The 11844-nt window shown below is 43.5% G+C and overlaps 1 protein-coding gene across 1 annotated transcript; it reads left to right on the plus strand.

The window, feature by feature from the left end:
- Positions 1-1814: 1814 nt before the first annotated feature.
- On the plus strand, positions 1815-10903 carry LOC310772187 (trafficking protein particle complex subunit 11-like; the record flags this gene model as incomplete). Its single annotated transcript, XM_083664623.1, has 8 exons — positions 1815-1956; positions 3700-3793; positions 5426-5505; positions 6043-6121; positions 6737-6791; positions 6940-7085; positions 10371-10432; positions 10771-10903. Coding segments are annotated over 8 exons (791 nt in total), but the record flags the coding sequence as incomplete, so codon positions are not given.
- Between the last annotated feature and the right edge of the window lie 941 nt (positions 10904-11844).

Here is an 11844-nt window from a genome sequence, read left to right on the forward strand (position 1 = left end):
CCGCTGATAAACTGTTATCTCCCACGAGGCCGCAGGCCGAGTGGGATAACAGTTTATCAGCGGGATATATTCCACAACACACGCTGCTCGAGTGCTATATTGCTTTTATAAAACGGTTTCCAAGTATGATAATATAATAATAATAATAATACTATAAGTCCGACTCCGACTGGCATGTCATTCTGATAGAGTCAGTTGAAACACTACTGTAAGGCGGGACCGCAAGAACATGCGGGTGATTTGATTGGATCGTTCTGGAGACTGAAGTTGACATTGGCCAATCCTGGCGCTTGCTGAGTAGCTGAGATTTTTCTGGAAACCCCGACAGGCAGCTCGAGCCGCAGCGCTGCATTCTCAGCGCTTGTTGAGAAGCTGAATGCTCTCTGCAAAGCTGACACCAACTAACGTTACGGGGTTAAATGCGGAGTTAAATGCGGGGTTAACAGCCTTTCTTTTGCAAAGAAGACATTAGCCCGCATCTATTCTTGTACAAAACATCATTTCACAAGGATCTGACAGCTGTCTCCGCCATTTTTTTTTCTACGTTGTCATTTGAGGTAAGCCTTATTATTACTCTCTTAGTAAGAGAGTTGCCATGGCAACCAATAACCCATGGCCATGGGTTATTGAACTCGGTTACTGGAATTATACAATGGCTGTGAACCAATCAGATTGCTTGATTTGAGAGAGCCGTTTTATAATTTACTTTGTAACACTCTGCTCTCTTCCTTTTATCCATTTTATGTAAATGAATTGCCTCTGAAAAATGTGACTTTAAAAATGGTGCAAGAAGCCTGTCTGTGTATGAAATGTGCAACACAAATACGCAGTTTTCTCTCCAATTGTACTAATTCTCCCTGCTGTCCCAGTCGTCGCTCCACACCCTCTGCCCATCTGGGAGAGTTGTAGACTATACATGCTTCCTCTGATACATGCAGTGTTTCCCATACATAAAGGAATTTGTGGCGGGCCGCCACAAAAGGATTTTGACCGCCACAAAAAGATGTTGACCAAAATAAATAAATAAATAAATAAATATATATATATATATATACAGTATATATATATATATATTTTTTTTTTACAGTGCACCTGAACGCAAGATATCCGCTGAATAAGTGTCCAATAAATGTTCATGTCATTCTGGCCAATACTTCTGTTATAGCATTTCAGTCTGGAATATGGAATATCTTTCAATAATCTATGATTTAGCTGCTAAATTGTCAAATACCGCCATCTGCTCGCTACCCAGGCACTTATGTATGTACTTAACCTAACTAACTTAACCTAACTAACTATCCGGTGTGCACAACATTGTCAGCCTAAACTCCGGCTGACACCCCAAAAACCTACAATCCGCTACAGAAAAATGTATATTGTTTGTTTATTAACTGGCCCCTCGCCTTCTATCATTTCACGAAAGTGGCAAAGCAAGTTGAGTATCCCTGACCTATAGGGAGAAATTTAGTTTGTCATTGTAAACCCACAGCACAGTAATGATGACATGTTCTTCATAGATCTAGCATTTTAATTTTGCTCTTAAACTTTCTCAAAGTACACCAAATTCATGCATTTTACTTTAAAATGTTAAAAAAAATCTTGCGGGGGAGTATGCACCCCCCTAGGGGGTCTGCGGTCCCCCAGCACAAATACTCAAAATCCTGTGGGAAACACTGACATGTGCTTCTTTTCACCTGACAGCGATGAGTTTCACAGAGGATCATGCTATTCCCCCCTGCCCCCCCCCCCCCCCCAAACAAACGGCCAACCAACCAGTTGTACCAACCAGTTTCTTTCTTTTTCTTTCTTTCTAGGTTCCAGTCATTTGGGGAGCTGTTTGATGAAGCCATCAAACTGGGTCTGACAGCCATCCAGACGCAGAACCCCGGCTTCTACTACCAGCAGGCTGCCTGTTACAGCCAGGACAGGAAGCTGCAGGCACAGCAGCTCTGCCAGGTCACATGACACACTGATCACATGACACAATGATCACATGACACAATGATCACATGACACAATGATCACACATGCACGCACGCACGATGTTACAATAAATCATGAAAATAAATGTAACGTTAAAATAAATCATAAATAAACTCTTTCACTCCATTTCTTATTTTGTAATGTTATATTCTTCAAAAGGTGGTTTATATTCATGCATTGCATCATCTTGCAGTTTTCTAAGCAGAATGTTGTAGTCAGGTAAAGGGGGTACTGAAGGCCAAAAATTTGAGAACCATTGTTCTAGTAGGAAACTTGTATCTACCGTCTTTCTCGTACAGTATCAGCTGAATGCAGTTGAAGGGCGGAGATAACCTTGCTTTTGACTACATGTACGCACGCGCCGCGAATGATGGCTGCCTCGCGTGTCCTATCCAGTGTTAATTAGGGGTGTCACAATATTTCGTCGCACGATATATCGCGATATCGAAACATCATGAAATGCGTATCGTCAGAAAAAAATGATATCGTAATTTTTTTTTTTTTTTTTTTTGCTCCTGAATAATAAGAGAACAAATTTAGCAGAATCAACACGCATGAGTGAGGGGGTAGACTACTACTGGCATGGCAAAACAGCTCAAGGGGTACATAAGATTACATAAGTTTAGGGACCATTGAGCATGAGTTATTTAAGAAATAGATTGTATACTTTATTTTTCTTTCACCATGCAACAAACATTTAGTTTGTGACAGTGTGACACATTCTATTGCAAGAGAAGCATTATCTTCCATGTTGTTTTATAGTTATTATAATAACAATTTCCAAAAACAGCATTTGTTTTGTATTTTGTCTATTTCAAATGAAAGACTATTTTTCCAGTATTTTCCCAGGGCTCCCTTGAAAAGAGGTTTCGATTTCAACGGGACTCACATGGTTAAATAAATGATAAATAAATACATAAAAATTATTTACTTTTGTTAAAAAGAATATTGTTAAAATATCGTATCGTTATCGTGAACCCAATATCGTGTATCGTATCATATCGTGAAATTAGTGTATCGTGACACCCCTAGTGTTAATGGATAGGACGTGCACAACCGACACTCCAAACGGATGCAGGGGCATAGCCACCAGCAAGCATATCTCCGGCCTAAAGCTGTTTGCTTGTTAATAGAAAGCCAAAGTGAAACGTCACTTCCTGCTTTCTCCCTGTACCAGTGCTGAAGAAAATATGAATGGCAGTGAACGGAGAATAACGTTTTTTTTTAAAAATCCCGTTTGAATTATGCCACAGGGTGCCAATGCTAATTTTGTCAATTTAAAACGTAACTTTGCATGTCAAGAAAGTCGCAGTTTGTCGTCAAACTGAAACGTAGGGGTTAGTTTCGTATCAAAACTACATAGCTCGTGGAAGCTCGTGGCATGTCGCCGGTCTTCAGCTTTGCCGGTAGAGAAAGTGACGTCACTTAGGCGACAGTGTATGTAGTCTTTCTGATTTATAACTTATAGTCCAACAGTTTGGCGACAAACTGCAACTTTCTTGACATGCAAAGTTATGTTTTAAATTGACAAAATTAACGTTGGCACCCCATGGCCCAATTCAAACGGGATAAAAAAAGTAACCTTATTCTCCGTTCATCACCATTCATATTTTTTCAGCGCCTGGTACAGAGAGAAAAGCAGCAAGTGACATTCACTTTGCCTCTCTATAGAGTAGACAGTGTTAATACTTTCTGTTGATTGGTTGGCTGTTCCAGGCTGGAGTGACTTATCCCACCCCCGACCCGTTGGACACGCCCACTGGAGCACTGGACTTCTATGGCCAGCGACCATGGAGACAAGGACACCAGAGTAGATACACACACACACACACACACACACACACACACACACACACACACAGGGACATCAAAACACAAACGTGTCCTCTTTGTAAAGGGCAGTTTAGAGTCCAGTGATTTATTGGACATCGCTGAACGTGTTTGGACGCTGTCGCTCGTAAAAAGTATAAACACCCAGGTGAGAGGAGAACACATCACAGAGGCACAGGGCAGGATGTGTTGTGATATTTTCACATGGATTAATGCAACACGGACAGACAGAGAAGCTGCCAGTCAAGTCAGCCACTTATACCGTTTTGATTGCAACATTACAAAACTGTCTATCTGCTTGCTAACATGCTGTATGTTTATCCATGCTAACGATGTTTTAGCTGTTACTTACCATCTGTGTTGAGAATGTCCGCTTTCCAGGCATTTGCCTTTTTAACAGCATCTTTATAATCTGCCTGCTCGTCAGCCAAAAGGCTCGGGAACCGTGTCATTGTGTTTATTAAGTTTTCGACAAATATGTGATCGTCTGCCATTGTTAATTCAACTAACTAGCTAACTAGTGGCTTCAGAAATTGCGGTAGGAGAGCAAAAAATGGTGGTTGTCATGACAACGGAGCCAACGATGGGGTCAAAGTTGAATCCAGATGAAGTCTTGACGATGGTCGCAACGTTCATCACAACGATGGGATATCGCCCGTCGCTGGAAGTATAAACACTTGTCGTTATCACCGACGATGGAATGTGATCATGGTCGGTCGCAACGAACGAACATAAATCGCTGGACTCTAAACTGTTTACGGTGATAAATCATCACATGATTTGAGACTCAGGGAGTGCCAGAGTGTCAGACCTCCTACTTCCACTTCCTGCCAATGGGCCAATAGAAAGTGGCGGTAGAGGAAGCTGCATGCAGCATCTATCATCTACTAGCTGAAGACCCGTCTCTGTGTGATGAGCCAGTTAGTCAGGCCTCGCTCTCCTCTCCTCTCCTCTCTCTCTACCCAGAGGGTTTTCACAGTCCACTTCAGAGGCTGATTACACTTCCTGAAAGATTCAGGCCAATCACACGTCAAATGGCACAGCTGTGGACAAACACAATTCTGCTCACTCACTCACACAGACACTTCACATTCTTATTATACGATGCTTTTATGGTCTGGTCTATGCCTACATTCACACACACACACACACACACACACACACACACACACACAAACACACACACCGATGGCGGCAAGCTAACACGCAGGGTGCTGGCACAACCACAGGGAACAATTTGCAGTTCAGTATCTTGCCCAAGGGCACTTCGACACGCAGACTGGGAGAGCCCGGGATTGAACCCCCGACCTTCTGATTAGTGGCCGACCCACCCCCCCCCCCCACCTCCTGAGCCACAGCCGCCCCCAAGATTAGGTCAACTTGACATTTAGAATAATACAATTGCCCCACCTCTGTCCATAATGTGGTACTACTAGTGTCTCTAATATATAGCTATAGGGCTAATGCATTGACATGTTGTTTTAATGTATAGCTATAGGGCTAATGCATTGACGTGTTGTTTTAATGTATAGCTATATGGCTAATGCATTGACATGTTGTTTTAATGTATAGCTATAGGGCTAATGCATTGACGTGTTGTTTTAATGTCCAGGTATCGACCCTCCAGACGGTGAGAAGGAGAAGACAGGAATACTGGCCCTCCAGATTAAAGAGAGAGACGTACCACATTCTGTTAGTACCCACACAATACACACATTACATACAAGAATACACACACTGAACATACTAAACGCATAGACAGTACACAGTACACTACACTATAACATACTAAACACATAGACAGTACACTACACTATAACATACTAAACACATAGGCAGTACATACTAAACACACAGACAGTACATAGTAAACACTAGGGGGAGGGGTTGCTAAGTAGTTTGGTGTATACCTTGGTCTTTGGCGACACAGCACACCCCACTTAAACCCAACAGCAAAAAAATCTAAAAATGTATGATATTGGATTTTTTTTGTTTTTGCCCGACATTTGGCGACATACAGATACCCTATATGTACACATTTTCCCCATCTATTAGAGCTGAACAGTCACGTGACATTTCAAGCCCTGGAGGAGAGTTCCTCATTCATTTTCTCCATAGACATTTTGAAAAACCCTTACATAACGAGTTTTAAGGCTGGAACCAAGCCAACCTGTGACCTACTGAATCAATGAAATGTTTTCTGGTGTTTGATGGTCTCTCTCTATGCAGGAGGTGATCATAGCCCTCCTCAGTAACGCTGTGGCCCAGTTTAAGAAGTACAAGTGTCCTCGTATGAAGAGCCACCTCAGTGAGTACCACAGCTTTTCTCATCATTTCATTTCCCAACCAGCTTTCCTGACCTATGGCTTGGAATGAGCCGTGTCCATAGACCACAGTCCACCCCCCATAGCGGAGCACATTGGATTGAATGCCCAGAGCACTTCCAACACGAACAGACACACACAGCACATGGAGCTGACTCTGTAGTTAGTAGCTAACATTAGCTAGCTAGCTAGCATACAAGGTAAATAGCAAGCTAACATCAAGCCTCGGAGACTCTGCGCCGCCCGTTTGTTGATCTTTTTAGTCCCGCCTCTTCCTCGATTTTGATTGGTCGGTTGAAAAAAGTTACATTGATGAGCAGCGCTCCTCTCTAAAAGTTGAGATGTTCACTGCTTGAGGCGCCCAGAGCGCCCAAAAACGCAGCCGCCCAGAGCGCTTAACACCAGCCGCAGTGCTGGGGAGCGTCTTTACCATGGAGAACGAATTGCAGAAAGGCGCTGGCAGCTAAAAAAAAAAGCTTTCTGTGGACACAACCCCTTACTGCTGTTGCATTCGAGAAAGCATTTTAAATGTATTGTCTTACCTCACATTGTCAGTCTTTTCTTATAGATAAGTATTTATCTCTCTCTCTCTCGTCCAGTGGTGCAGATGGGAGAGGAGTACTACCATGCTAAAGACTACACCAAAGCCCTGAAGTAAGTCAGCAAATCTGCTTTCAAAAAATATACTGCTGTATGTTTTTCTATATGCTCCCACTGTGCCATGCTGGAGAAAAAATATACCTTGTTGTTTTGTGTGTGTGTGTGTGTGTGTGTGTGTGTGTGTGTGTGTGTGTGTGTGTAGGCTGTTGGACTATGTGATGTGTGACTATCGCACAGAGCGCTGGTGGGGTCTGCTGACGGCCATCTTGAGCACAGCCCTGCGCTGTGCTTATCTGATGGCCAACGTCAAAGACTACATCACGTACTGCATGGAGCTGCTGGGCAGAGGTAAGCACCATCCACCATATCAAACATATGGACAGAGTCAGCGTGACGTCACCCAGTGGTTTTTGGACTCTAGTTTTGAAGCCTAGTGTGGCCGTCGCCATCTTGCTTCTTGCGCAGCTCGCGCCAGACCAGGGCTTTCCCAGAGCTGCAGCTCCGCCTGCTATCGGTCTGTGATCGGTGAGCTGCATGATCACTGGACAGGTGACCTGTCAATCAGCCCCAAAACATAGTCTCTTCTATCTATCTTGAAAGGTGAAATTAGCGATATAGAGCAAAACCGTTTTTTTGAACCAGGCTGTAAACATGCTTAATCCTGTCCTAGCTTTCGATTCCCACCTGGGACGCTGTGAGACGCTGTGAAGGAGTGCGTGCCCGTCCGCATGTCCTCCAGTGCCCACTGACCGGGTGGGGTCGTCAAAAAGAGCCTTTCTGTGTGGAGTTTGCATGTTCTCCCTGTGCCCCCTGGGGGTTTCCTTCATATAGGAACCCCCTTCACCAAAACATGCAATATCCTGGTTGCTAATGTGGTTCCTCCTCTGGTCGTTCGGGGCGCCTGTTCAGAGGGAGGGGAACTCTTTGGGATAGGGTGATCCTCCCACGTGCTATGTCCTACCGTTGAAGCTTCCTCTGTCAGGTGAAAAGAAGCGGCTGGCTAACTGCCCATGTCTCGGAGGAAGCATGGAGCCAGTTTCAGCTCTCTCCAGATCGGCAGAGGGTGGAGCAGCAACCAGGATAAATATATATTTTTTTGCACTAATGGGGCATAAAAATGTGATAAAAAAATCCTGTCCTATGTAACTAGCTAACTATTAGTTAATAGTTACAACCAGGGAGCTGGAGTAACCTACCACTCAGTCCTGGCTGACTCCCCCTACACGCCACGGGCGAAGTCGAAGCCACGGTGAGGCATTATCATGAAACCCACAGCCCTGTATAATAAATGTGCAATGACGTATCTACACCAGTGTGAGGCAGCAATGCACTAAACCGTGCCTAGTCTGCCGGAAACTAAAATGAAGAAGATGGACTATGGACTCTGCTGCTTTAAAAAAATGAAGCAGCTGTTTTGGCAGAATTCTGGGGGTTTAGTCCTTTAAGAGATAACAGCTGGTGCAACAGGTTGCAGGATTTCTTTCTCAGCTGCACAATCCATGCTGTTCCTCTTTCTATCAGATATGATAGAGATCAAACTAGTCGCTTTTCGGCAAAATTCAACATTTTGAATTGGTTTGACTAATAGAGACACTGCGTAATGTGTCATCATTCAGAAACCACGCCCAAGACGGGGGAAAACACAAACTCCTGTCCAATCCTGGCGTCCTCCTATGTCACGTGCATGGTTGCGTGTTCCACCAAAAGATCGTATATACGGAAGATGAACACTCCAACTTACTTCCTTGACAGCTAGATCCATATTCTTCTTCTCGCCAATTCTCAATGGCTTCCTTGTTTTGCTCAGGAGTACAAAAAAACTTTAACTGGTGATTTTTTACATTTGTTTTCTGCGCAGCCCACCACACAACAGCTTTTAGCTATGTTTAATTCAAGGAAAATGATGCTGGTGTGTGGAAATGAACGGAGCTCTTCCCCCGTGATGGGCGTGGCCCAGTGTCTCTATCAGATAGTCATAATAGCTCCAGATAGTTAGCTATAAACCAATACAAGGTGAATGGAGTTTTGCTGAAATGTACTGTGTGTGCACTGTGGAGGACATTTCAGTGAGCCTCAGTCAGTTTGCACAGACAGGAGCGTGACCCCATTGACCTTGTATTTGTTTGTGGCTAACTCTCTGGAGCTGGTTTGAGGAGCAGCATGGATTGTGCTGAGAAAGTAACCTACCAATCAATATCATAAGTAGCAAATAGGGCTAGGGTTCCAAAAATCTGAACTACCCCTTTAATCTAAATGAGGGGTTCTCAAAGTTTTCATGACTGAGGGCCAATTAGGAAGCCAGCATCTTATTGAGAGGTGCGTCCGGGTGGTGCAGCAGTAGATTCCCTGCCTATCAATCCGAGGGTCGCAGGTTCGAGCCCCCGTGTTACCCCCGGCTTGGTCGGGCGTCCATACAGGCACAATTGGCTGTGTTTGCGGGTGGGAAGCCAGATTAAGGGTATGTGTCCTGGTCGCTGCACTAGCGCCTCCTCTGGTCGGTGGGGACGCCTGTTCAGGGAGAGGGGAACTGGGGGGAATAGTGTGATTGTCAGGTGAAAAGAAGTGGCTGGCGACATGTATCAGAGGAAGCACGTGCTCGTATACAGCTCTCTCCAGATCGGCAGAGGGGGGCGGAGCAATGACCGGGACAGCAGGGGGAATTGACCAAGTATAATTGGGGAGATTTTTTTTATTATCATTGAGAGTCACCCAAGAAAAAAACACACAAAATAATTCAGAAAATAAATATTTTCTCTTTTGCCTATTCTAGACTAAAACATGCCATGTTTAGGCGACCAACTAAGGTTTTACAATACAAGAAAAAACCTGCATATTTGTGTGAACATTAGAGATGCGAGGATGAGCTTTTATGCCACCCTAATGAAGCATCCGCCCGCCATAAATCCACACAAATTATTTCGTACTATTTATAGATCTGCACCTGACATTTCACAACGCTATAAAGGAGCGATTTGGGCACATGAACAGATGAACTTTCTGCTGCCGTCGGTATGATCGCTGCAGTCCACTCCAAATAAACTTCCATGCTGTATTATAATCCAGTCCAGCACTTGCCTATGTAGCATACTAGGCTAACTAACGCTATAGCTTTAAGTTTAGATCAAGACTGGATTGACCTGTATGGGAAAATAATACGAGCGCATCTTCTCTTCCAACGTGTCTTCAGTGGAGACTCCTTGTTCTGGTGACATCATTGACCATATAAGGAGTTAAAAAATAAGGCGTCCCATCGCGTGGCTATTTGTTTAGTACTGCTTTGAGTCCTTGGAGGTCCTTGCCATCTAACAATAGGTGGCTAACATGTGCCTGATGAAAAATGCAGCTTAAAATACGTTCATAGACTAGGTAACGTAATTAATATTAATGTTCCTCATTAATGATATATCATTTCACCCGCCCGCATCCCATCCGCTATTAATCAGAATGTTTATTTTTATGATCCACGGATATCCACGGTCAGCGCGGTTATAACTGCAGCATGCGCATCTCTAGTGAACACACACACACACACACACACACACACACACACACACACACACACACACACACACACACACACAGGAGATGTAGGAGTGTTAAAGGTTGTGACGTAGTCTTCTTGTCGTCCACTAGCTTCTACCTTGCAGGAGGAGCAAAAGTCAAGGATTGAGAAGAACCTCATCAAAGTCCTCATGGTAAGTAGATGACTCCACTCCACACTACATACACCAAATTATTACACATCTGTAATGACGAGAACGCTTTTTCATTTATTTTCATTAAGATTGGACATGTTTTTTACGTGAGAATTTACACTACCTGTTTGCTTTTGACAGTTAAATTCTCATGCACTATAGGGCTGTCACTTTTTACCAAAATAAAGTTTGAACAAACTTTAATTGACACGCAAATCATTCAAATACATACGAAGATAATTGCAGAAAACATTATTTTATGTCGGGTTTTTAAAGTGTTTAGATGTGATTAACTTCTGTAGCAACATTTTAAACGCCTTTTATTATTATTTCCTCAGAATGAAGCTCCAGACGCCGAGCCCGAGTGCGACCCTGGCTCCTGCAGTGCAGCTGGCTCGCTGTGGAGCGACCGCATGGCTCTAGCTGGATCCAACGAGTTCACCATAGAAGTCCAGGACTACGTACCATTCAGTGAGTTATCACACGCGCACGCTCACATACACACACACCAGACACACACACACACACACACACACACACACACACACACACACACACACACACACACACACACACACACACACACACACACACAGACACACACACACACACACACACATTTGGAATATGTATTTATGTCCACATAAATACAAGTATGCAAAGGACATAAACAGTAATAGTGCAGTCAATTGCTGGGAGTCAGTCAGTTACATGAGTGCCCAGACGGCAAACACAATAATGCATACACATAAGAAACACACAGGCTGATAACATGGCAGGTTGATATATACAGTTATACTGTAATGCAAGATAACGCTCAGTATCCACTTCATGGGTACAAAAAGCAGCGCCTCCTCCATATTGAGCGGCTGCCGATAATAGTAGATATTGAACAATATCTCGCTAACTGCTTGGGCCTTCTATTTGGGAGACCAGCCATCTGAAGGCCTCTCACAACCAGCTTATGGACATGACCTGACACACACACACACGAGGGATGAAACGATAACCGGTTTTAATGATAAAAAAAAATTATTTAAGTTAACTCATTCATGGCCAGTTTAGGACTGCCAATATTTAGCACAGGCCAAAGATTTTCATAATTGTTGGTCATCTTTCAAGACCCACAGTAAATTATCTATTAGCACCAAAGTGATTTGCAATACCTCAAAATGAAGATGTACGTCTCTGGGTTCACCAAGAAAAAAAAAGTGAGCTTTTAGCATGTTCTGTACTCTACTTATAGCCATTTATATACACCCTGTTTTCACCAAAAAGGTCTCTCGGAGAAGATAAATTGCAGAAAATGGCATTTTTCTAAATCACACAATCTCAGGCAGAACTCGCTCTCAATTCTTTTATTTTGAACTGTATTGACATCAGACATGTAAATATTATTCGTTATGACACAA

The sequence above is a fragment of the Poromitra crassiceps genome (genome assembly GCF_964638095.1).
Source record: "Poromitra crassiceps genome assembly, contig: HAP1_SCAFFOLD_2232, whole genome shotgun sequence".
Taxonomy (NCBI): Eukaryota; Metazoa; Chordata; class Actinopteri; order Beryciformes; family Melamphaidae; genus Poromitra; species Poromitra crassiceps.